We start from the raw sequence: 27,642 nt of genomic DNA on the forward strand, positions 1-27,642 counted from the left end.
TTGAAACTATATAAAATATCTACTGAAATGGCGGAATTGTTTTGCAAGAACTGTTGTTGTTGTTGTGGAAAAATCGGGGATTGTATTTCAGCCGGTAGAACTCGATTAATTGAGATTTTGGAGACTAGAAACCATTTTGTGGTTGTTGAAACACCAAGTGGGGTTACTTTACAGAACGGAAATTTCACCACTAGATCTACTTTGAGTTCTATAAGCTCTGTATAGTATGTATGTCTTATAGCTGTAAATTTTGTTTTTTCTTTGTCTCCATTTTTAGAAAGGAACACGTATTGTACTGGAATTACACACCTGTCTCAGTGACCCGGTGAAGTTTTGAAATCCATCGGGTTGGCTATGGAAAAACTTCACCGAGTATAAATTTGAATTCTCAAAAGCTCTCTGGGGTTTCAGGCTAGGTTTTTAGCTGGGTTTTCACCGGGATAGGGAAAGAACTTTTCATTTTAAAGCATTGGCACGAGTCTGGTTTCCCTAGAAATCAATTACATCCCACCGGGGCTTTTTTACTGGATCTCACGGGTCGAAACGGAACAGATCATTGTGTTCTGTGGCAGCTCTTTATGAATATATTCTTAGGTTGAGCGCTAGCATAAAATACACAAGAAGCATATTTATTAATGTAGAGTGCTACGGGAAGAGCGTCTGAGGTCTTACTTAGCTTATTTTTGAAAACAACTCTCAGTATCAAAACGGTTAAGCCTTCAAGTAGTCATCTGGTTAAACTGCTCTTTTGCTAAATGTTAGTAACACAAAAAGGTCACTCTTATTCAGAAAAAAGCTGGTTCACATCCTTAGTACAATATCTGTGAAACAATATCTGAACGTAACGTTAAAACGAATGTGATTTTTATTTTCAGCACAAGAGCTGGGATACTTAAGGGTTTTGCCAACATTACTCAATGTAAAAGTCAAAAGGATTTATAACGAGACAAAAGAATCTCCCCGTGTTCATTCTGTAAAAACAGTAGGAGAGCTCAATGTGTTTGGGCTTATCCTAAAAGGCGGGAACTCGTTTTTTTTCTTCGAAAACGATGTCTAAAATAAAGCTTTTACTTGTTGAAAACTTTTCTCAATATTTGGGATTGATCGTCAGAGTTTTAAAGAAAATTTCATAAGAAAATCTGTAAATTACATTCTTCCACCGGTTTTTATTTTCCATAACATGACCCAAAAAATGTTTACAAATTGTAATGTTTACATCAGTTCTTTAACAACAAAGTGGTCATAATCAGCTTTATCCCATCGTGTTTTCGCTGCTGAAGATTGAACTGCATTTGATAAATTGTCATAAATAATGGGATATACTTTCCATGTAATTTCAGAATGATGTGATGTTCCCATAACACCGGTCACACAGAATCCTTCCTTACAAAGCTTTAACATACGAATAGTGTTATAGTAATCCATTCGGGCTAAATAGGGTCGGGCATCATTTGTCATCTGTCCAATCTTCATATTTGTACATCGCGAGTCTGACGAATGACAAATTGCCACCGCAATCTGGTTGTAATGAAAATCGAACGAAAAAGGAGCAGAATACATCAAATGTATTATGACGTTACTATTCAATATTTTGTAAGTGCATTGAACCCAGTTTCCGGTAGCAGTGTTACCTTCTTTGTGGCCAGCAAATCCTTCACGTTTTCCTGATGAAACACTTCGCATTGGAATGTTCATATAACCACTTTCTACCTATCAGGAAACAGGGAATTATTGCTCCCGAAGGGAGCCTATGTTGCTTCACGAGGCCGTGCTGGGGATCGAGCTGGCGAAAAATTGTTCAAGAAAAAAAACGGGACGATGTAACCTAGTTACCGCATCTACTAAAAGATTGCCGTGTGGTGAGCTTTTAAGCTAGCTCGACCGCGCGAACAGATATTTTGCGTTTTTGGCGCTCCAAAGTCATAGCTTGGAATACAACAACACCACGTGAACAGAAATTTAGCGTCTTTAGCGCTCCAAAGTCATAGCTAGGAATACAACAACAAAAAGCAACGAAGCAACTTGGGACCAGTTGGTTTCAGAAGGTATAATCCCATAATACTGTTCTGCAACTTTGATAGTAAGTATAATACTATTTTATCAAAAGTAATGTTTCAGATAGGAAAAGTAATGTTTCAGATAGGATGTATGATTGAAAATTATTTTAAAGAATTTCTTTTTGCTTTGTATCCTTCTTGTATAATCAGGCATCATCAGTTACTTAATACTGTTACTTTTGGGTAATTATTATCAGAAATTGGAAAACACTTTGCATACCACCATTAACGAACCTTCTGTTTATCTCCAGGCGATGTCAATTGAATTCAATTGATCCAAATTTTCGTAATTGAACTATCAAATTTTATCAAACAGAATCAAACTATAGGTGTTTGGTTACTGAACCTGATCGAAGACGACCCTGTCGAACGAAAGAAATATTTCTATCCCCAGACAAACAAATTGCGCTGCCAGATAAGTGAACCACGCGGCTGGATAAGTGAACGTGTTGTCACGAGTTAACGCACGACGGTCGACTAAGTTCGCACGAAAGCGGGCAGAATAGGGATGATGAAATTGACGCCCATGTGTGATCGCCCAATTGTTTAAGTACGTCTCGCAGACCACGCGTTCAGTCCGGGGTGTCTCAAAAAGTAATGTTAAAATCCTCGGACACGCAACAAGAAAATCCCTGGAGTCCGGGGAATCGGCAGGAGGGTCGTTCGAACATAATTCAACTTTACCAGACTGTGACTCGTGACTGTTCGATTTGGTTGCGGTAATCTAACACCTATCGTTTGATAATGTTAGATTAGATTGGTACCCGTGAAAAAGGGTAATTTGCATCATTTGAGCGAAACTTTACATCCTTTCTTGGTCTGCACTTTGTCTTAGCTAAAATGTAAATTAAATGTTTTTGACTTTTGAATTTTTACAATTTTATTACCAGAAAGCTCTACTATTTGGAGGCGATACCAGTTTCCCTCCAGTGATTACCCTTTTTCATGGTAATCAAACAGTCTGATCTGATTGACATCACCTGGATATTTATTACAAATTATCTATTGACAGTCAACAGTTTCTTCTTCTCTATTCCTATTTCAGCTTTATGGTTTTGCCTTCCAGCCTTCGTTCATTCACCATGACAAATACCATATTAACCATTAAAGTAGTTTTACACGCTGGATGTACTGTCAATCGCTGCTTCAAATACGCTGAGTTTGCACAAAGATAGCAGTTGTTCAACCAATCATCAAACTTTATTTTAACATAACATTTTAAAAATGACAAGAGTTTTGACTTCAAAAGGTTGAACAAGAATTGGAATGAATTGTCTGCATTTTTAATGGAGCTGTGCAATGTTTGTGCAATGGGACACCAAAACAGCAACCATTTTAACCGAACCTCCACAGAATCATCTTTTTTGTACTGTCCAAGAAACATGGATCTGTTTGTTGTTGAAGAGGATGTGACGATAGAGAGAAACAAGAAAAAGCTGACCAGAAAGCAGTATGTCCCATGTTATCTCAAGTAATCCCATTTTAGAGCAGTTGACGGTACACAAACTTGACATTAACACTTCTTTTGTTGGAGAAATTCCTGAAGGATATTTCATGTTATGTTCCTGTTGTTTGGTTGTATTTTGAATCATTTTGGTTTTGGAATGCTTCTGTATACACTGTATTCTTAGTCTGGACCCATACTACTGTATTCTTTACAAAACAATATTACATTACGATATAGACAACAACTTAGCTGAAAATTATATCATTGTCAAAATATAGTCTTGGAAATTATAAATTAATGTTTTGATATGTTTGTTATTTTTATTTTTGTTATTGTTGTTTCAAAGAAAATGCTTTTAAGAAGAAAGTCATTCTAAATATTTCCTGAAGATTATTCCAAGACCCTGCCTATAAAACATGAAAAGCTTTGTAATTCAAGCTTTATAAGGTATCTATTAAAGGGGGCATGTTTAGTGCAAGCTATGGCTGAGAAAAATTGAATACTTTGCAATATCACTGTATTTCTGACAAAAATAAACACGGCATTTCGCCTTTTCTGAATTTCAATCAATCACTGTCAAATGCCTGTCAGCGGGAGCATCATAGCGAAAGCTACTTGCTAGTTTATTAAATTCAAAACTCCTACAGTGGAGCCTCCATTACTCAAACCAGCACGAGGAACACATTTGTTCAAGTTAAGGAAATATGCGAGTTATAGAGGTTCGAGTTAAATAGACTCCACTGTACAATAAATTTGTTTCATCTTTATTCCTTGGTCACTCAGGCCATCCCAAAACACACAGATGGCTATCCTGTTTCTGTACCAGAATTGTATAGTTTTTTTTTTGGAAAAGAGCAAATCATCCAAATATTTTGACCATAAAGGTGCACCATAAATTTTACGTTTTTCAATTTTCAAGATGAAACCTAAAGAGGGCCTTTTTTTTCTAAATTTTATCGGAAAATAAAGAAAAAGTTACCAGGGACGGTATTCAAACGAAAATATTATTGGTTTGTTGATAATTGGGAGATAAAGTAATCGGTATATTGGTCTTGCTGTTCGGTACAACCCTCTACCAACTTTAATAGTTTAAGCACTGCTGGAACGTTAAAAGGCTACCGTGAAAAGCACAGGTCGAAATCATATATCGACATGTGCCGACCAATCTAGATTCTATTCAGCGCGCAATCAACGCAGAGAAAAGCAGTAACCATAACGACAAGATCTTGGATTAAGTTCAAAGTGTTGATATCTTTTTTCGCGCCGTTGAAAACACAACTCAGAAATATCATCGACGCTTTTTAAAAGAGTCAGCGATAGAGAATCATAACATAAAGATTATTTCGATTCCATTGAAGTTGAAGTAACATTACCATAATTAATAGTTTAGTAATTACTGTTATACATTTGGGAATCATGTAGAAGATTTCAATATTAATACAGTCTGCTAGAAAGTAATATGGTAATATTTACTCTTCATATCTTTGATTCTTTCTACAGTGATTAGATTGACACATGCGCGATAAAATTTCTTTACTTGGTCCTCAGAGGTTGATATGTTCTTTGAAAACTGAACCTCTGATACTCAGGGTATTAAAAGGTCGTTTTAAACAAAGTTGTGAATCAGCTTCTGCATCTCAAGTCACATGTTATAATTATTACGGTGGAGTCTCTATAACTCGAAAATGCACTTAAAATTTTGAGTTGTTGAGTAAGCCATCGTTAACTGAAGGGATCATCAATTAAGGAGACATTCGAGATACAGAGGTAGAGTAAAAAGAGACTACTACTGTACTTACAACACACTGTTTAAGACCCATATTCCATTTGGCAAAGTTAGTAATCGATCCTGAAACGGCCACGGAATAATCACTTCTTTTAAGGGCTCCAACAGTTGTTCCAACCAATGAAGCTCCAGCAGAAATACCAGCACCAATCAGGGCGGCTGTTAAACCAGCATCTCTGCGCATGCGCTTGTTCTCAGACTCTTTTGCGTCATTGAAAGCAGCTGATTGGACAATCACGAGGATGACAACAATGCAAGTTACTTTGAACATCAACATCCTGGCGAAAAAGACAATACCCAGATATAAGGTTTTGTTGAATTTAAGAGACTATTCTCTTCTTACCTGATGAAATGGAAAATACTGAGTTATAGTAGATAGGGTTTAAAGAAAGAGTTTCTTGCATCAAAATTCCCCACAAAACCGAACCAGTGAAACACCCAAAACTGAGGAAATCGACCAAACATTTTGTTTCTTTAGGAAAATGACCAGGGATACTATTTATTGCATTGAAAACTACAATAAACCCCATCTCTAATGGAAATAGTCTACAAATTTTGCTACTAAAGTTTATTAATTTTGAACAGTCATAGTAGAGGGCCAAACCTTAGGATCCGCGACAACTTTTTTAGGACGCAACCACATGAATTCCATTCGAAAGTTGGATGTATTTGAAGACATTTTCGCGAGGGGGGTCCGCTGCTAAAGCCTGGCAAAATTTTTTAGGGCCCAAATTGGGAAATTGGCCCCGTAAAAAATTGACGTTAAGGGCGATGTTCGAAAAACACGGCTTATTATATATCGTTGGAACGGGAATCTTTCGCTGATCAAGAATCAATTCACAACTATGGCCTGAAAATGAACGTATCTCGAGCTATGACTCTATTTGTGAGGATAGGTAAATTATCTGCTTGACAAGAATTGACGTCAAAAAATACTCTGAGAACTTTTCTCATCTTTAAACCATCCAATTATATTTTCTTCAACTTCAAAGAAAAAATAACAAAACGCTCGTTAGCAATTTATAAATTGAACTTGTAAATTTTAATTTTCAGCATCAGAATGGTCATCGCCCGACTCAGATTCATTTTCTTCGTCAAAATAATCATCCTCTTCTTCATCACTACTTTCTTGTTCTTCTTTTTCTTCGACCACTTTGCTTTCTTCCTTATTGCCTTCTTCCACATACATTATCAGCTTCGTCGGAAGAGCAGGCTCATGACTTGTTTTGTTGTTTACACATTAATGAAGAAGGCTGCCGATGCAGCATCTTATAAACGTATGCCGTTCATTCAATTTGTTGGCGACCAACCCGTTTACACCCACATGATGGAATTGAAATACGAAAACAGTGAGATGTTCGAAAAGGTCATTCCTGTTCTGGCCCCGTTTCACACGCAAATGTCCTTCATTAGTGCAATTTTCAAGAGAATCAATGGATCGGAAATATCTGATTTGGTTGTCAATGCTGAGGGATCAGCAGAGCAGGCATTGAAAGGAAAACACTACAACCGAGCACAGCGTCTCTACAAATTAATCTACGAATCACTTGCTCGGATTTTGATCAATCTTGGTATCGACAAAGAAATCAAATTCCCGGAAAATCTAAAATCCTTTATGGAAAATGTTGGTAAGTTAATTCTCCTTCAATTAACGGAAGAAACTTGGATGAACTAAAACCTTATCAAATTGATGTCTCAGTATTGTGGTCTTTCTATCATTGCCTAAAAATCAGATTTCAATGCTTCTAAATATCTTTCGCATGTTCAGGTGACGTCAACTTGAATCAGGAATCTCGTTTAATCTCCTTCCAAGCAATACTCGATGCTCCAGAGTTTGACGGCTACATCAAGGAACTTTTTACTTCTGCAACTGGCAAAAACCTACAGCTAGCTAATTTTTTTGTAAGCATAATGGAAATGATTGAAATCTTATTCATGCATATTGATTCCATACGTACTCACAACTGGACGAGGTATTTGGAGTCGATCAGACTAATGATGCCCTGGATGCATATTTACGACAACTCCAACTATGGAAGATGGCTTCCGGTAAGGTTTAAATCTCTTTTTCAACAACAACAACACTCTAACAAGCATGCTTCCGGGACATCAATATTACGATGGTCGAATAGCTCCTCCCTTTCTGTTTTTGATTCTAAATGTTCTCGTTTTAGGTGTTTTGGTTAGAGATGATAAAGCTCCCCAAAAATCAGGCCGACATGATGGAGGAGATATTCGCCCAGTCGATGACCGATCACCCTTATTCAGCGCTTCCTGCTGATATGTGGATCGAGATGACAATGAATAAGGGCTCCAAATTAAAATCTGGATGGAAACGTTTACTGAAAAGCGAGAAAGGCTTGTTGGTCCATATGCGCAACACTAACAAAGTAAACATAGTGCGCCATACATTGAAGAGTTCATTTGCAAAAATGAAGCGTAAGTGTTCTTGAATTATTCAATTTAGCGATTCAAGGATCTAAATTTCATTTTATCTAAGTTTCTTAAGACAGTAAGTAAGGAAAGTAAAAACTATTTTATATTACAGGTCGGAGTGTTCATAAAGAAAATGTTCCGTCACGGCTCTCAAAGGACAATAATGCTGTCAATTCGGTGATTTCGTTACTGAATGAATGGAAAAGTAATCCGTTTCAGGATTCCCAGAAATTACGATGTATTCAATCTGGTGAATTGGCGTCTGATGAACTCGTCAAAGATCTAGAGAAAGCTCACGATGATGGTAACAAAATCGTCCAAAATTACTTCAAAGAACGTCTGTTTTCAAAAGTAAAATCTATCCACGATAGGCTACCAAGAAATAAACGAAAAACCTTTGCTAATATCGCCTCATTCAAAAGGTACAAGTTTAGGAATATTTTTCTTTAAAAGCCCTGAAAAAGTTCAGTTAAAATTGTATATGAAAAGCTATGCAGATGAGACATGAATAGAAGTAATATTCAAAAATTTTTTTTTATTCTTTAATTTTCGTTTCAGTGAGAGCAAGTCAGAAGAAGACATGGCTTTCAAGGCAACAGCAGCTGTACTTGATTTAATTGAGCAAGAGCAAGATGGAGCACTTGATAGTATCTTTGACCACCGTATAACCGATCATTGTCTACCAATATTCAACGTCAATGGTACCATACGCAAATGCCAAAAATCCAAATTAGTTGACATGTTGAAGTTTGTCGAAATAAAACCCACTTATTACACCGCCATCATAGACATGGGATTCATTTGGAGGCTAGCTATTCCTAATAACGATGAACGAGATAAAGGTGATGGTGCTGTATACACATGGTAAATGTTTTTTTACAGTATAGTATCTCACTACTTGTTTTCTCTCCTTTACCATAGTATAAGAAAGCCGCGGCTGGAATGATAACATTTGAATTTCTACTGTTCTATCTCTGTCGTATTTGATGACTATTTGTTGATCAAGAAATAAGTAGTGTAGCATCTTTAATGGTAAACTTTATTAGTTTGTAGTTAATACTTACTTCGCAGTGCGTTTTAGACATTAATGATATGCCCTTGATAATACACTTGCATTATAATATCATTGTGCAGGAAAGATCAACAATAAGAAATTTAAACAAGCACAAAATGGCTGGGCTGAAAGAACTAAAAAATTAATAAGGTGCCTTGAAATGCCTTCACAATATTTCGGTGAAATCTTTCTAGAAATCAATGAAATAGTACATCAAGATAATTCTATGAAAATTTCAAGCCAGCACCTTCAAAATTTATCATTCAAACTGACAGGAAAGTTGTTATCTTGAATATAGTTCTTATAATTTTAATTTTGGCGAAAAACTATCGTTTCCACAAAATACCCCTAAAATATGTCCAAAATCAGTTAAAGTGTTTCATTGTGTACATATTCAAAGATATCTAGAAATAAAAAATCTTCTTGTGAAGGAAAATAAGAGAAAAATTTCAAAAACTATCTACCAATAATAGACTGACAATCTTGATGTTCTTATAAAGCTCGGAGGCAGAGATGGAACAGCAATTAACTGAAAGGACAATACGGTACATATTCCAGCCGCGGCTTTCTTATACTATGCCTTTACTAACCATAGTACAATAAAAAAATAATCTGTTTCACCCAGTTTCACTTTAGGTTTCTTTTTTCTAGGTCTGACTACGCGAAAAGAATTTTTAACTTAATCAATTTGCGACATCCGAACGCCAGAACAATAATTTGCGTGAACGATTATTATGGCTCAGATATCATCAATACCAAAGATGGAGAGAATGATAAAAGAAAAAATTTCATAGGAGGAGAAGCACCAAATATTTTCATCTCGGCTTCGACTCTGAAAAATGAGCTCCGGAAATTTTTCAAAAACAAGGCGAACAAGGCAAGACTTCAGCAATTTATCAAATCTCAATTCAAAGAGCAGCTGATCAATACTGAAAAGAGGTTCTTTTACAGCACAAGAAGCGAATGCTGTGAAATTACAAAAGGTGGCGAGGTAAGTGTAGTTAAGAAATTATTGTTAGAGAGGGAAAGACAGAGGGAGAAAGAGAGCGCGTGTGTGTGTTTAAAAGAGGAAAAAATGAAAGATTTATATTTTTCTTGGTTTACAGACACGAACTCCAGATTTCGAATGTACGCGCGTGGAAGCGGATGTTATAATGTTTTTCATCTATTCTCAAATTCGCAAATCTTCTTCTGATACAACGGTGGTAATCGATGCAGAGGACACAGACGTTATTGTTGCAAGCTCTTATGTATCGAACATCTTGCAAGGTACCCTTGGAATCAAACGGAAGAAAGCAATCTTCGATGCAAAATGCTTAACTACTCCTGAAATGTCAAAAGTGATAATTCGATTTCATGTGATGACTGGTTGTGAATCAATTTCGAGCTTTTTCGGAAAAGGTAGGTATAGAATGTTTTGTCGTTTATGATAGGCATGGTTAAAACTAGTCATAGCTTTCACTAAATGCCCCCACAGAAAGGTCATATCATGCACTTATAAAGCTCTTAATGCTTTAAAAATTAAAGCATAAAAAATAATCAGGAATAATTGATTAATTTAATTATTTATTGATTGATTGAAAAAAAATCATATTCCATTTACAAAATACTTGAAGAATTCATGCAGCTTGACAATTAAATAAAATTCAAGGAAAAGCTGGAAAAGCTTCTCAAAAACATATTTCGAAAATCATGGTATCATTATCTTACTGACTATCTCCTTGTTTGTTTGTTTTTTCTTACAACAATATATGTCATGATCATTCACTAAATAGACCTTTTCCGATAATGCTGCAGACATCTTAGATTGTAGGCAAAATATATAGCGGTGAATAAATCAACAAGGTAACCAATCAGAAATAGCTTGTTTATTTTTCATTGGCTGCTATATATTTCAACAATTCGCTATTGCTACTATTTTTTTTGCCTAATAAACAATAGTAAGATGATAAGATGATACTGCGTATAAAATTTCAAATTTATCAACAAGTTCTGCGCCATCTGAAATAGACCAATCCTAGTTAAGGCCCGGGCTCCACCTGCGTACGCTGTGATTGCAGTCAAAAGAAAAATTAAGGAATGTCATTGTGGTCCATTCAGACGTACAGTCGAAAAGTTGAGATGTGCCTATTTTTTTCAAGTGCATAGTACTTTTTCATGATGCAATCTTTTCTCCAAGCTGAAAGGATTGATTGCAGTGCAGACAATGAAGAGACGGGCCTTCAGGAAACTAGACTTTTTGAGTTTTTAGCTATATTCTCACTTTATGGTGTTCCTGTACGACTGTCTGTGTGCCTAGTCTAACCACCGTTAAATTGGAGCTATTTCACCAAACTCCTGGAGCGTAAGTTATTTAGGCTATCACAACTGAATGAAAAAGTTGAACGTGCGCATGCAAAGTTAAACAAATGTAAACAAACTTTTTTCAGGTTTTTAAAATAGATTTACCACACTGAACAAACAGTGAAAACACTCTAGGTGAGGTAAATCTATTTTGAAGACCAAAAAAACCATTGATTGACATTCAGCACATTCAACCACTTTTGGATTCAACTTTACTTATGTGTACATTCAACCTTTTTGTACTTTGCCGATATCTTGTTTTACCAAGTTAAGAAGGACTTTCTCGAGTTACGACCATATGATGGTCTTTAAAGCTCAAGAAGCTCGCTATAAACAATAAAGCTAGTTATTTATATATAATAACAGACAAAGATAAATTACAGTTTGAACAAAAATATCAAATGTACATTTGAAAACTTGAGCAAACTCTAGCTGAAAAACTTCCAAGAAAAAGAATTGAAATCATTGCTGAAATGAACTTCTGACTAAATTACAGTATTTAGTTTCAGTTTCAAAGACAAGAAACAAAATTTGACATACAAAACACTTTTTCATTTTTCCAGTCAAAATGAATCAGCTCATCATCATAACCAGTCTGCCATTTTGTTTGTTTTGATTAGCAGAAGTAATATTGTAATCAGTTGTAATTCGTGTTATGGTGTAATCACTATACTTTTTCTATAATTTGTATTTATAACACTCGCTTCAACTTTTTCAATGCTAAATCAAAACTAATAAAATGTAATACGCAATAATGGTAATAGCATATAGCCTAACATGAAAATATATATAACATTTACCGCTGTATAATTTACCGCCATATTTTCGCGGAACACTTAATTGGCCGGAAAGCCGATTACGACGCAAACACAAAAACAAAAACAATTCGCAAAAAATCGAGATTCCAGTCCAATATATTGCGTGAAGCTATGAATGCCTCCTCAGTCGCTGCGCTCCTTGCGGGGGCAATAAGTTTCAAAGCCGAAATTGCGAGTAAAAGGTAATAGGTTGAATAGTGCATAGAAATTTCGATTTTTGTAATAATTTATTTTTTTGTAGGGAAAAAAGCAGTTTGGAAAAGAGTCGATGGATGTATCGAAGCAATAAACCACTTGCAAAAAGCAACACCTGATTCACTTGAAAAATTTGTCATCAAGTTTATATACAATGACAACACTTTAAAGGAAACGAGAAAGAACATTTGGCGGAAAACAAAACTTAAGAACAAAAAAACACTTGCGAGAATCGGACCTGAATAGTCCTCGAATGACCTTCGAACGACAAGAGTCTTGTATCAAATAAAAAACCTAGAATCATTTGCAAACCCTTCAGAAACGGGGACCCCTCTGGATAACGGCTACACGATAATAAACGGCGTATGCCGTCCAAAAACAAGTCATGAGCCTGCTCTTCCGACGAAGCTGATAATGTATGTGGAAGAAGGCAATAAGGAAGAAAGCAAAGTGGTCGAAGAAAAAGAAGAACAAGAAAGTAGTGATGAAGAAGAGGATGATTATTTTGACGAAGAAAATGAATCTGAGTCGGGCGATGACCATTCTGATGCTGAAAATTAAAATTTACAAGTTCAATTTATAAATTGCTAACGAGTTTTGTTATTTTGGATGGTTTAAAGATGAGAAAAGTTCTCAGAGTATTTTTTGACGTCAATTCTTGTCAAGCAGATAATTTACCTATCCTCACAAATAGAGTCATAGCTCGAGATACGTTCATTTTCAGGCCATAGTTGTGAATTGATTCTTGATCAGCGAAAGATTCCCGTTCCAACGATATATAATAAGCCGTGTTTTTCGAACATCGCCCTTAACGTCAATTTTTTACGGGGCCAATTTCCCAATTTGGGCCCTAAAAAAATTTGCCAGGCTTTAGCAGCGGACCCCCCTCGCGAAAATGTCTTCAAATACATCCAACTTTCGAATGGAATTCATGTGGTTGCGTCCTAAAAAAGTTGTCGCGGATCCTAAGGTTTGGCCCTCTACTATCAAGTTTCGAATCATCATTCATTAATCATCTTTCAAAAATTGGCTTCTTTTAGATTTTCCCGTTCAAGCTTAAAGACATTCTTAACATGTTCTTATTTTCACCATTTTGTGAGCTTTTTTGCCCATTTTCCTAAGAAATTGGGTGCTCTAGAGTCTGCAAAGTCTTAAAAGATTCTTTACTTGATCTTAATATTTTGGCCATCGAAGCCTTTATGTTCTTATATAGTTTGTTCTTATAAAAAAACGTGTACCTCTCTAGTAAGATCCCAGTTGGCACATAACGTTGTTTCAACGTTCATCTAACGTTAGATGGATGCTGTGAACTTTAAATTGAAACAACGTTGTGTGCCAGCTAGTAAGAAAAAAGGTAATTTACCTTTACCAGGTTGTAGGTTGTAGGGTTCCGTGTTGTTCAAGTTGCACTTCGATCACTTCAATTGGAAATCAAGAATTTCTAACTTGAATTTATCTTGTGAGTCTACACCCACACTAATAAACACAACGTGAGACTTTCTCAAATAGAAAAAAAAACGATATTTCTGCTTTTCAATAAGATTTGGTACATTCAGTATGTCCAGCTTGAGTTTTCTTGGCCATGTTTGATAACAAACACAATAAACAATTTAGTAACGCCTTTGGCACTAAATATTTATTGTATCAAATATAGTTTTCCAGATATTTACTTGATCTCGTAGATTGTTTTGCTGAAAAATATGTACATAATATTGACTGGAGATTGTATATACTTATAGCGTAAATATTAAACTGTAGACTATTGCCCTCTCTTGCGCTAATGTTTAAATTGACCAAATAAAAAATACCTAAATTGTGAGAATTTTGATTATATTTATGATCGAAACACGACTAAATCTCCACCCTCGCAAAATCTTTACGTAAAGTCTAAAAACCAACAAATATTAGACCAGCTTTGCATTCAAAATAAAAATGTAATAAACTTATAAGAATAAATAACAAGTGCCTTACCTAACTAACCGCATAGCACTAGAGATTGACGATTGGCGTTACAGAACATTTTGATCATTGCCAAGATGTTAAAGTGTAAAACTCTGGTGGTAGTCTTACTATTGGCTTTCGATGGATGCTTGGCTAAAATCAATATTAATCTGGATATCTTGTCAGGGACTATTGATGCTGGTTCTTCATTGACCGGAACAACTGTCGAAGGTCTGAAAGAATCCAAGTTTAGTGTTGCTGTATCTGGATCAATTGAGAATTACTCCACATCTACGCTCCGGATGGAGGTTTGTGAGATCCAGGCAGGTTATGTCAACGTCCCAATGCAGAATGTAGCTTCAGGACAAAAAGAAGCCTTCGCCAGCCACAAAGGTGGGAATTTAGCAACAGGCACATGGTTACGATGTACATTCAAAATCGGAGATGAGTATGTTCATTTCATGTATTCGGCTCCTTATTCTTTCGATCTCCATGGAAACACATTGGCTGTTGCTGTTTGTCCTCAGTCGTCTAACGATTGCCAAAGCATGAATGCAAATAAAATGTATTATGATAACAAACCATACATGGTTCGTCATACATATTACAATATCATCCGTGAAATCAGCAAATGTGGAAAAAACTTTTGCATTCGTGGAAGTATGGGTACTAATCATAAACCAACAGTTCATTTGAAGTTGTTCCCAATAAAGTTTGATGATCTAGCAACTGCAGCTCGTGGCGAAGTTGAAGGTCGATGGAAGAAAGATGATTATGCAACATTTATCAAGGATCATTATTAATTTAATGCAAAATTTAAAATTTGCCCTTAGGTTGTCATTGCTTTGAAATATATTTCATCCTTAAATTCAAAATGATTTATATGTAATTCATTTTACATCCATTTCTCAGAGCCTCGTTGGGAATTTTACACACAGTGCAAATGAAGATTTCTATCGAAATATCAATAGAGAAATTCCCAGCTCAAAGAGTCTAATAGGAATGGTTTCAGAAATGTTTCCATTGAATTTCAAATGGGGTTGACATCATAAAGACAATTTCCCAGTGGGCCTGAAATTGTAAGGGTATTTTCCTACCGGGGCGAAATTGGATAAATTTTACCGGAAGGGTGAGGGTTCACTTATTTTCTGAGAAGATCCCAGCAAAACCAGCAAACCAAGGATGAAATCATACACGACCGGGGCCTGGAATTCCCTAGTTATTTTTTCCCGAATCATTTTTTTCCGAGCTATTTTGCATGTGACGTCATAATTTCTGTTTTGTGACGTCATTATGACGCCATCACAAAAATGATAACTCGTGTTTCTTTTGAGTTTTTAACTTTTCGAGTTATTTGGTGTTTTTTAACTCGGTTTTATTTCGTGCCTTTAACTTTTTGAATTATTTGATAGAATTTAAGTCGGTTTTTTTTTTCATACCTTTAAAGCTTCGGGTTGTTTGACTAACATTTGCTCCCCCCCCCCATTAATTTTTGCTTTATTTCTAGTAGTGTGAATTAGTCGTCTCGCTTGCTAGACTAGAATCCCAACTTTCGAAGATTGACTTCCTAGTTTCCCCAATTTATTTTGACTTACCGCCTGGGCTAACCTACCCTACCTTACCTAAAAAATCTGAAATTTTAATCGGGGTCAGCTTAAAGGTTTTGTTTTTAAATAAGAGTGATAACGTTTGCTTACTCATCAATTTTGATTTACAAGCTTTTTGATATCGAATTGACACGGATATGGAGCAATATAGGTAAGAAAGAAGAAAAAGAAAAACAATTTTTTAGTTTATTCAGCACAATATAACAATAGGGAGACACTATCCTGATATGAAACGGAAACATTTATGTAAAAACAAAACCTTTAAATAGGTAATGTGATATCTGGGCAGGACTTACTTATATATACAGTTTATTATGAAATATATATATATCATTCTTTAATTGACTTGTCCAGCGGAGTGGATCAGACGAATCCATGGTAAAGGAATGTTCCTAACCATGCTTCTTGTCTTGTTTTTCTGGTACTAAAAACCAAAAGGTTCCAAAATATTATTTTGGAAATGAGGACAATGGATAAGGGGTATAGAATATCGTAACATATCGAACTATCTGAAAGGAATGTCTATCTATAAATTTCCTCTGAGTTTTGATTTTTATAATTAGATCGCCATTGCATTTTCTTTTAAAGTTTCGCTTTTACGTCGATGGTTTTTACAAACTTTTGGGTATAAAATGTGGGGAGAAACATTACTCGATCGAGTTTCTTTCTTTTAGGAATTTAGCCGATTTCGGACATTATCTGTTAGCGTAATAATACTGAGGACTCTAAGTACAAAATACTAGAATAGTCTCTAAACACCCCCCTTCGCACAGACCCACTTAGACCCCCCCACTGGAAAAATTGGCCATGATATCGTTCCCGATGGAAAATTACACTCCTATTTTTTCTCTACTGAAAATAATCAAATGAACCAATCTTCACCTGCAAAATATTCAGTATTTTTCTCATCCCCACTGAATTTTGTAACTTGAAAACAATAGAATTGAAATTCCCAGCCATAAAAAATATGGGAATATCAATCACCATTGAGTTTCAGTCCGTTATTTTTACCCCACTGGCTCAAAAAATCCTACCGGGCCCGTGAGAGGTGGGTGTGTCTAAAAGCAAAAAAATTGGGTAAAATCATGCAAGATAAATCTAAAGGTTTAGAGCTTCTTTCTTTGTTTCAATCAGTAATCTAAACTAAAAACTATTGCTTGATAAAGTTTTCATAATCTTTAAGGTCCCATCTTTCCTTTACAGCTGATTTCTTAGCTGCTTCTGCTAAGTCGTCAAAACTTGTAGGAAAAAGTGCCAAATCAATCTCTGGTTTATGGCTAGTACCCATACTTCCACGAATGCAAAAGTTTTTTCCACATTTGCTAATTTCACGGATGATATTGTAATATGTATGACGAATCATGAATGATTTGTTATCATTATACATTTTCTTTGCGTTCATGCTTTGACAATCGTTAGACGACTGAGGACAAACAGCAACAGCCAATGTGTTTCCATGGAGATCGAAAGAATAAGGAGCCGAATACATGAAATGAACAAAATCATCTTTGATCTTGAATGTACATCTTAACCATGTGCCTGTTGCTAAATTCCCGCTTTTATGGCTTGCGAAGGCTTCTTTTTGTCCAGAAGCTACGTTCTGCATTGGGACGTTAACATAACCTGTCCGGATCTCACAAACCTCCATCCGGAGCGTAAATGAGGAGTAATTCTCAACTGATCCAGATACGGCAACAACGTATCTTTCTTCTTTCAAATTTTTGACTGTAGTATGGGCCAATGTTGTTCCAGCTTTGATAGACTTTTTTATAATACCAAGATTGATTTGTATTGAATCCACATGATTGGGAAAAAGTGATAGTACGCCGAAGCAACAAAATAAACGTATTGCAACCATCATTGTGTGCCGAGATTGAATACGTGTTAATACTAGAGAGATTGCAGTTACATTTACGCAGTATTCTTCCATAGGGGGAAGGGTATCATTAATTTTACCATGAAAAGCTAATATGTACTAAATGAAGGAAAGTAGAGTATAAATCAAGGGGGCCTATTTGTATTTAACCAAACCAAATATCGATTTTTATATATAATTTTAGATAGTTGAATTCTACTTGAATTTTTACAGTAAATATTGACAAGAAAGACTTATGTAAGACAAATGTCCCTTTTCTTCATTCAAGTAGCTTTATATCCATGAGATTAAACGGCAATCAAAATTTACATATACCAAAAAATATTTTCGCAATTTTTGCGATTCTCAGGGCTTACTCGCGAAACTTTATCCTGTCACGAAAAAATAGTTCTCCCAAAAAAGATTCTGAAAGTAAAATCATTTTCCGCATAGTTTAGTTTGACACGATGTGGGGAGATGAAGCTGTGACACGATTGGGAACCCCCGCTAGACCCTCTTATATGGAAATTTCGAAATTCAGTTGAGCATGGAAAATACTTGTGAAAAGGAGGTGAATTAAGTCAAATGTGTTTGCACCTACTACCACAAAAATCACCCCCCCCCCCCCGGAAAATGAAGACAGAAAATAAGGAACAATCTTTAATCTTAAGTCACGAAAATCTTTTATCGAAATTTATACCAAGGCATACATTAAAATTCATTTACTTACAAATAAATACTCATTAATGCTAAAAGTGCAATCAAAATTACCAATAAAAAAAATAAAATGAAATATTCAATCTATTTTCACAATATCACAAAAATGTTATAACTCTTACAATACCCACGTCTCTGAAATAATTCTATAGACAAAAACGATCATAATTTCTCGTGCCCCAAAAATTTTCAGTCAAAGAAATACAATTTCAGAAAACTTTAGCCCAAATTTGGCAAAATTGACGAAAGAGGGTCTTAGAGTTGATGATCTTTCTAAACGACACATTTCTACACATTTCTATTTGAGGTTCTGCTATTAGTTGCCGTTTTGTTATTGTTTGTTTGTTTTTTGTTTTTTTCATACACGTTTTTTTATAAGAACATCCAAAATTTTTGAAGCCTACGGATGTTCTAAACTTTTTGAATTTTAAGCCTAAAAATGTTCTTAAGCATGTTCTTATTTTGACCATTTTGCGAGTATTCTTGGCCATTTTCCAAAGAAAAAGGGTGTTTTTGAGACCACAAAGCCTTTAAATGGCACATTTAAAAAGACAATATATTTGGACCAAGTGATATACATTAAAAAAATATAAATCAGTGCCGTAGCTACTGGGGGAGGGGGCAAGGGGGGGGGCTATGCCCCCAATAATGTTTTCAAAAATCCTTATTTTGCAAAATGCAAAGTTTTTCTTTTTTAATTTGTCATAATTGTCACAATTGAGTCCATTTTCAAGCAATCTAGAGCTCAAATTTTCAAAATTCCCCCCCCCTGGTCAAAAAGTTTTCACTCGCGAAAGTGGAGACCGGCCTTAAAGAAAACAAACTAATTTGTGTAATGTACATCATCTCGATCCAAGGAAACAATTCTAGGAAGGATGTTTTAGCTAAATTTTAGACATTGACTCGGGATGACATGCTATTGTCCATATTTGTTGTGTTTATAACCGATATGGCCATTTTATTGAAAATTACATTGATCTATGCTTTTACATTTATGTACAAGTCCTCAATTTCTTGTGGATTGATTGTTTATGATTAGTCAAAGAATTCTTACATTTTATCAACAATCCAAGAACGTTCCTCAAGATCATACACCAGTAATAAATCATAAAGCGTTTCCTTGGGATCGTTAGCAAGTTTCAAATCCAATTTTAACGGCTCTTCTGCGTAATGACCATGGAAATGTAAAGTACATGAAAGTTTATCTTTCGGCTTCCGGTCGGTTGGTAGCTTAAAATCGAACGGCTCCTTTTCTTTAACTACATCGTAGGGCGGCTTACGCCCACTTGATTTGTAGCTAAAAGCTACATTCTGGAACAGCGAGTAAGTCAAATCTCGCTGTAAATCGAGGCCACTTATTTTGATTCGGATATCATCACGACTTATCGTTTTCGCTTCCACGCGGATTCTCCGTCTCAATTTCCATTGGTCAACCTCTAGACCCAGTCTTTCTATAAGACCTCTCATTACGTCATCACACATGGCGTAAATCGCTAAATCGCATCTGCTATGAAGCGGTGTATTCTGTAAATTGCCAATGACAAGTTTTTGTTTGCGCTTAGAAACCCATTCCGGGATTTCATTTGCTGGGCTGACTGTGAGACTTGAACCAAGTGAAATACACAAGTCAGCTTTCTCCGCGTGCTCACACGCGCGGTTTAAATCACGCACGGGTAGATCTTCACCAAAGTTGATGATCGAGTCAAGTAGAGGAGCTCTGCACTTAGGATCAGCGCATAAGCGTCCTGTTTTGTGATCATGAACTCTCTTTGCACTTCTTGTCCGATAATCGCGCAAATATTTCTTTTTACATCTAGAGCATTTTTCCAAGTTTGTATTCCCGTGAAGCTCACTTAAGGCTTTCGGATTAAGCCCACTACGGAGATGCAGCCCATCTACGTTTTGACTAACAACATAGCTCACTTTTCCTTCTTCTTCAAGTTTAACGATCGCCAGGTGCGTGTAGGTAGGTATAGCTTGTAGAAGCATTTTAACAGTGCTTTTCTTATCCCGCGCTTTACCAGCATCGCGGAGTTCCCATGCACCTGGTCCTGTTGGTAAGACCGTCTTCATTCCGCTACGGAAATCAGGTATTCCGGCACTTGTACTTATTCCAGCCCCAGTGAAAAATATACAATGTTTACTTTCCTTGACCCAGGTGGCTAGTGTGTCTAACTTCTGACTCAGCGTTTCTGAATCATCAAAATATTCTTTTTTCTCATCATCTGTTTCGCGACCAAGTTTATTGATAGGAATTGGCTTCTGTTGTTCTCCTTGATCTGAGGTAAAAAAAAATTTTTTTAAGCAACTCCAATAGAACTTTTCATAAATTACGTCACGACTATCACTTGCCTCGTACTCAAGCAATTACCATGGTGATTATATCCCTTGAGACATTAAATGATTTTTTTATGAATAGAAAGTAGTTTTGATAAAATCTGCTGGGAGTTGATCAACTTGACAATAATTCAAAACGAGGCAAGTGATGCTCGTGACGTAATTTATGAAAAGGATTATTATCCCTATAATATCAGGGGTGATCATTGCAATTTTTCAGAGAATGAGCTAGAATTATTATAAGCAACCCCAGCCCTGAATTGAAAATTGTTGGTTATAGGAAAATGTATCTTTTTACTTTTGTTTTCCTTCAGGCCAAGAATGGCTTTTTCTGAGAAATTTACATTGACCACCCCTGATATTTATGCTATTGGGCCATTCCATTTTATATCCATACAAGGGGTGGACAAACATTTCCAGGGGGTTTATCAGAGAAGGATTTACAGGGTGTATAAAGGAGTATTTTTTAATTCTTCCAGAGGTTAAAAGTTTATTCTAAAATTTCAAAGGGGGGGGATGGGTAAAAGACCGATTTTAGTTTGTCCACCCTCACTTCAAAGGTATAAAAAGAATTTACCAAGGATACTTTTGCAAATCTTGCCATTTTCCAGGGGTATCCACAAATTTCTAAGAATTTTTTTTGTCTTTAAAAGGTACCCCCTGTATGGAAATTTAATGGAACAGATCATTGTGTAAAGGGTTGTAATTTACATTTACCATGGTTGGATCATCTGAAAAGCTTTTAATCTATTAGATATAGAAGAAATTCGGCTAATTTGAGCTCTCGAACTTATCATAACCTGGTTAGCATCTCAGAACAATAGCTCTATTGTTTTGCATTGCTTGGCACAATAGAAATTAAACAAATTGAGGCTGTCAACCATGGTTGGGTAACGGAGAAAATTTTGTATTTTGAGGGGCTGAAAGTGCTATTTTAGGACCAATTTCGAGTCAATTCGAAAACAACTGAAAGTTTTCGAAATAGCCTTTCTCGGCAAAAAAAGTGACCACCTAGTGACGGGGGCAATGTAACAAGCAACATATTTAATCTGATGACTTTTTCTTGTAAGGTCAGTGTTTTAGACCATTCGCTTTGAGTATACAATAAAAAAGAAGTTTCTAGCATCAAAGGAAAAAATGGTTGAAATTTATCTTCTTTATTTTTGATCTTTCTTTTCCATAATCTTTCAATTATTTTTGTCAAAAATAATAGCACTCTTAACCATGTTTTCAACGGTATTTTGAACTTACTCTCGAGTTTCTAATAAACGTACAGTTGAAAATGAAGGCATACAAATCTGATTGAAGGGTCTTTTCAGGTTAGGTTAGGGGGTAAATAATGGGTATTCTGCTTTCTTTTGACGAATAGATAAAACCTCATAGTCAAAGAAGGATATTTAGCCTCAGAAACACAAGTAGTCACTTGAAGTCGGGGAAAATCTTTGTTGAAATTGAAATTAATAAATGTACATGTACGTTTATTAGGCACCCGAGAGTATGTTCATTATTTTTAAATTACAATGGCCATCAGGAGAACTCAGAAAGATTGATTGAAATTTCTCAATACAAGCCTTTCCCGGTCCTAAATTATGTTTTATAAGAATACACTTTATAAGAATGTCCATGATGAAAATGGCCAAAAAATTAAGAATATGCTAAGAATATCACCATCATGGAATTTTGCTACTAAAGCTAAGAATGCCATTTTAAGAGCATTTTCAATTATAAATTATAAATTATCCCCCAAGTTAGGCTCACTCCTTTTTCAAAAGTGCCATTTATGCTTGAGACGTATGTACTAAATGTACTAGTCTGAATTAGGATCCTAACCCAAGAATGTGCTGTAAGAATATTTTAGAATGATTTTTCCAAAAAAGCTAAAGAATATCCATGATGAAATGGATTTACACCATTCTAATAAAAAAAGCGTGTATTGGCAGAAATATCTTTTATAGTTTCTAATTCAAAATACATTATAAATATTGTAAAATTTAAGTACTGTAATGGGCGAGAGAAAAGTATTAACAAAATTCAAGACAAAGGAAGATAAAAACTACGAAAGAAAACAGAGAAAATCTAACAGTCTTTAGGGATAAAATTTTATGTTTTTTGAAGGGTAATCGGTAAAAAAATTTTTGGTGAATAAGATTAAGTTTTCTTCTCATATTACATTTATGAACTTGAGAGATGATAAGAGAAAATCAATGATGATGGCCCAGATTTAGTGGTATATATTTCTTTTCTCCGCTACGTCATATCTTCCTTCGTTTAAAGCGTAAAAATTCGTACTCTTTGTAAGGTACACCCTTTTTGCGGGTGTAACAAAGAGCACCTAATAAAAATCAATATAAAAAAAAATACAAAAAAATGCATGCACTATAATTTTGGAGAAAAGCGTAGACAAAAAAAACATGAAAAGATCCTTATAAAAAAATGCTCCATTTCTGAAAACAAAGTTTTTTAATCAGGAAGATTTAATTGTTTGTCTTTTTCGTTTTCATCTTCAGTGCTGCCTTGGTTTGACTTACCATCTTGAGGTGGTTCTGGCTTCTTAATATCAATTCCACCAAGTAGCATTGAAGCCATCCCGTTGATCATTTGCTGCTTTTTGGCGTCTGATGCACGTTTCATTTCCGCCGTGGTTGGATAAACGCCATCACGTACAACGCCCTCCGCCACGAACGAGGCGTCAGCGCTGGCAGCACTCCAATGAGCAATCTGTTGTAAATTAGCACGTGCCTCTTCCGTAGGTATTTCATATTGGAAAGATGAGTCATCGTCCAATTCTGTATCGTTGAGAATAAGTTTTAAACCCTGGCATCGGATATAATAGAGGCATTCGATTTGTGATCGTGTACAGATTTCAATTGTGACATTTGAGCTGTCATCTACTTGGAAAGTTGGCACCTGAATAAGATAAAATTAATAAAAAAACATTTAAAAAAACATTATTTAACATATCTCCTACCTTAAGGGAAGTAATTTTGGCGGAAAGAAATTTCGCCAAAATTAATTCTCGCCAAATTTAGAAATTCTATTAAATCACCCAAATAAATTCCGCCAAATTCTACCAAAATTGGCGAATGGGCATATTCGCCAAAATTTCTTTTCGCCAAAATTTCTTCTCTTAAGGGTATCATTTACTAACACAGCAGTATTTTAAAAAGAACAATTTATCCCTCTCCCCCGTGCAAACGGTCTCAAGTAGTAACTAGTAACTCGTAATTGAATTGATTACCTTACTAGCCTCTTTTGTGTTTTTTTTTTAACTTAACTCTTTTATAACTAACAGTTCGAAGACCACATAAAGGTAAACTCGTCTTGTAGGTGGAAGTCCGCCATTACATGTTTTTCTTTATAAGAACATCAAAAAATTTTTGAAGCCTTTGGATGTTCTTAACTTTTTGAGTTTTCAGCCTAAAAATGTTCTTAACGTGTTCCTATTTTCACCATTTTTTGAACATTTTTGTCCAGAGAAGTTGGGTGTTTCTCTTCTCAACATTTTGGCCATCAAAGCGTTATATTCTTATAAAGTTTGTTCTTATAAAAAACGTGTATCTCAGGGAAAAGATTTACGCGATAAATGATTTCAAGGGTATAAGGATCAAAAATTTGGATCAAAATTGATTGAATGGCGACAAGATTTCCAAGAAAAGTCACTGTAAACTGTAAAGGTCCCAAAAACTTCTATTTTTGATTTTTGGCTTTGACATACCCATCACCTCGCAAACCTAGTACTCCACCCTTGGGTTCTTTTTGAATACAATGTTAACAAAATAATTCTTCACCTCCCCTTCTTGTTGTAATCTAATGTAAACATCTTGACATTTGATGACTTCTAACACTCCACCAACCACAGGATTATCAAGTGATAATTTCAATCCATTAGAACGCTCTAAGGAAATTTTCCCAACTTTGCCAGTCACTTCGATATTACCTTTTTCACATTCACGAACACTAACAAATGTTGCATTACTTGTAGATTCAACTTTCTCTGTGAAATCCTTTTTGTTTACAAGGTGATGCTGAGGTCTTGGCGATAGACCAGGTAACATGGACATACCAGATGCAACCCAGGACATTTTGAATTTAAAATCTTAATCTTTATTTACAAGTATTTTTGTTTATGTTTTGTGGTGTTAATTTTTTTTCTGAAAATAGAAAATAAAAACTTATATATTCTTGAATACAGAGCTAAATAATTTACCTTCTGACAACTCACTATAAAATAATATAACATAACTTTTCAAAACAAAACCTAATTCTCCAGATGTATTGATGAAATATGATCCTTTTGAGAGAGAGTACCTCCCACTTGCCTTATTTGAAGCATAAACTAAAAAAGAGATAATTTCAAAAAATATTCAAAAGAAACCAAAACTTGCAGTTGATCAGTTATAACAAGAATTACATCTGAATAAAATTATTCACTTTCAAATTGTTTCCTTCTATTTCTTGAGTTGTATCTGCCTTATGAAAGATATCTTTAAATATTTCATTGAGCACTCTGCAACATATTGATCACAAACAAAACTAACGGCATAATGTCAAATTGTACTTTTGAAAAATAAAAGATGAATAAAAATCCTGGCAAATCAAACAAGCTTATGTTTTTAGATTCTTTCAAAAAACGACATGATTTATTTAACAGATCATATTAGAATAAAATCTTTAAAAAAAGTTGAACCAAAAGATTAAAATTGAAACAGGAAAACAAAATTTAAAACATATACTTTTCATTTCAAACACCCATGTGGTCAAAAAAATGTTGAATTGAGAGAATCACCAAAATAACTAACTTCAGGGTGAAAAGAAATTCATACTAAAATTCATTCTCATGTCCCTTGTGCTTAGTGATTTTCATCCAACAAATATTCTCAAAAATTAGTCTAAAAGTCTTGTATAAATTCAACTAAAAATGCTGCTTTGTGAGGGCGAGAAAGTGCCAACTTCAACAAATTCCAAAAATAATGAAAAAGTTCACCATCAACAACCGAAAGTTACTGTACAGTAGCACCCCTACATATCATTCCTTTTTGTGTTTTGCAGATAATAATGACTAATAGTTTATAAAATAAAAATCTACACGTGTGTTTTAACTTTGTTTTGAAAATGAAACAATAGATGCAAAGTAGACACTTTCTCCATTGTATAAGAAAGCCGCTGCTGGAATGTTGACGGTATTGTTTTTGCCAGCTAATAGATGTTATATCTGTGTCGTGGCACGTTATAAGAACTACAAGTAAATCTAATTTTTTGTATAAAGTTCATGTACATTCTTTTTTGGGACAACTAATGCTTTGATTATCTCCAGTATGGTTCCTATTGGCACTATGAACTAGATCATATAGATTTTTTGGTTATTTGGATAAAAATAACAGTATGTAGCCTAAATTGTCTTTGTAAGCACTTTTTGATAAAAACAACATTGAACGACAATTGTAGTTGTAAATCCAAAGCTCATTGTATGAAATTTCCCGAATGTGATCTTGAAACATTCCTTTATATACTTATTCCAGAAATAACTTAACTAAAATATGGCATCAGAGGCACTTTATGTTCCAATTCTTATTTGTTATGATATTCTGTTCTTCTTAATACATCTGTATTCAGTGTCTTTACTTCATTGTATGATTTTTAAATGAGATGAATTGTCTAGTACATTTGCCTTATGACTACAGCATTGTTAATAAAACGGCGATATAACATTTACTATTAAAACTAAAACTGAACCATTGTCAGAAACTGGTTATATGACAGAGAAAACAGCAAAAACAATACCGTCAACACTACGACCCTGCCGGTGCACCCGACAGTCGGGTGCTGTCGGGTGTTTTGTTGGGTGCTGAAATTTCTAAATTTGCGAAAACACCCGATAATTGTGCACCCAACAGTCGGGTGCCTAAAATTCCTAACTTAGTGAGAACACCCGACAATCAGCACCCGACATCGCCTCTGATGGGCGAAATCGCCACCTGCCCGTTACATGTCGCTCGGGTGCTGTTAAGAGCGCCCAAGATATACCGTGAGTGGTCCTAAATCCGACAGCCCTGCCTAATTCCGATGGGGTCTTTCAAAGATACAAACTAAATTAAAAACAAACCTTTCGTTGTGACGCAACAAAGATACCAAAGTGTCAACTAAACTGAGAGATTTGATAGTACATTGAAACGATTTAATCAAATAACATTTGTTAACGTTTTAAACACGAACAACGGATTCAGAAAAAAAGGTAATCACTATAAAGAAGTAATTATTTTTACAATTCCCACTTTTTTATCACATTAATTGACATCTTGACATAAAATAGTCATCTTGTTAGATGTTTTGTTTTGAGAGTTCTTGCAATAGTTTATCGTTCAACTTGGAGAGGGAATGTTGTAAACATAGAATTTTTTTTCATATAACAGTTATTTTGGGGGTCGAAATTAGGAAGGGCTGTCGGATTTAGGACCGCTCACGGTAGCACCCGACAAAGTGCACCTGACTGTCGGGTGTTAAAATTTCTAGCTTCGAGCACCCGACAACAGCACCCGACTGTCGGTTCGGGTGCACCGGCAGGGTCGTTCAACACTACACACTCCAGCCGCGCGGCTTTCTTATACTATGATTTCTCTAGTTCTAGTTCTATTAATTAATCACATAATGCGCTAACGTACATTAGCATGATATTATTGCTTCTCTATGTGTTGTATTTTTTTGTCTGAATTGGTTATAAAAACAACAGCTCACAGGCACAACAATAGTATGAAAAGTAATAATGTGATAAAGATGACCAAATAAGTCTAAATTGTACCAATATTTAGGATTCTTCAGCCAGATATTTACCAAAATTACAATAAAGATACCATTTATGAACAAAAATGATAAACACATAATAAAAAGCATTTTTCATGATCATGTTCATGGCAATCAAAAGTGACATCGAGAATGCATATGTATAGAGGAATGGCTGATAAAGCAGTTTTATTTGAAAAAGAGATATGCTGCTACAGCAATAATGATTGAATAAATGATGAATGATTAAATGAAAAAAAGAAATCCATTTC

General features: G+C 35.2%; 5 protein-coding genes across 5 annotated transcripts; 2 read left to right on the top strand and 3 right to left on the bottom strand.

The window, feature by feature from the left end:
• Window positions 1–1,142: 1,142 nt before the first annotated feature.
• LOC136799065 (tereporin-Ca1-like) lies at window positions 1,143–13,550 on the bottom strand. Its single transcript, XM_067055744.1, has 3 exons — window positions 13,500–13,550; window positions 5,304–5,568; window positions 1,143–1,710 (listed from the first exon to the last, which is right to left on the bottom strand). Exons 2-3 carry the CDS (start codon window positions 5,565–5,567, stop codon window positions 1,213–1,215), a joined length of 762 nt encoding a protein of 253 aa, XP_066911845.1. The 5' UTR covers window position 5,568; window positions 13,500–13,550; the 3' UTR covers window positions 1,143–1,212.
• Window positions 6,534–8,594, top strand: LOC136799025 (uncharacterized). Its single transcript, XM_067055705.1, has 5 exons — window positions 6,534–6,918; window positions 7,059–7,339; window positions 7,465–7,729; window positions 7,839–8,148; window positions 8,285–8,594. The coding sequence occupies exons 1-5, from the start codon at window positions 6,534–6,536 to the stop codon at window positions 8,592–8,594; spliced, it is 1,551 nt and encodes a 516-aa protein (XP_066911806.1).
• Window positions 13,551–14,172: 622 nt separating the features above from the next.
• Window positions 14,173–14,880, top strand: LOC136799028 (tereporin-Ca1-like). The gene has a single exon (XM_067055706.1). It carries the CDS (start codon window positions 14,173–14,175, stop codon window positions 14,878–14,880), a length of 708 nt encoding a protein of 235 aa, XP_066911807.1.
• Window positions 14,881–16,834: 1,954 nt separating this feature from the next.
• On the bottom strand, window positions 16,835–17,542 carry LOC136799029 (tereporin-Ca1-like). Its single transcript, XM_067055707.1, has one exon. The coding sequence runs from the start codon at window positions 17,540–17,542 to the stop codon at window positions 16,835–16,837; it is 708 nt and encodes a 235-aa protein (XP_066911808.1).
• Window positions 17,543–19,191: 1,649 nt separating this feature from the next.
• Window positions 19,192–24,748, bottom strand: LOC136799066 (uncharacterized). Its single transcript, XM_067055746.1, has 3 exons — window positions 24,382–24,748; window positions 23,122–23,500; window positions 19,192–20,535 (listed from the first exon to the last, which is right to left on the bottom strand). The coding sequence occupies exons 1-3, from the start codon at window positions 24,673–24,675 to the stop codon at window positions 19,307–19,309; spliced, it is 1,902 nt and encodes a 633-aa protein (XP_066911847.1). The 5' UTR covers window positions 24,676–24,748; the 3' UTR covers window positions 19,192–19,306.
• Between the last annotated feature and the right edge of the window lie 2,894 nt (window positions 24,749–27,642).

The sequence above is a fragment of the Clytia hemisphaerica genome, unplaced genomic scaffold (genome assembly GCF_902728285.1).
Source record: "Clytia hemisphaerica strain Z4C2 unplaced genomic scaffold, Clytia hemisphaerica genome assembly, whole genome shotgun sequence".
NCBI classification, from domain to species: Eukaryota; Metazoa; Cnidaria; class Hydrozoa; order Leptothecata; family Clytiidae; genus Clytia; species Clytia hemisphaerica.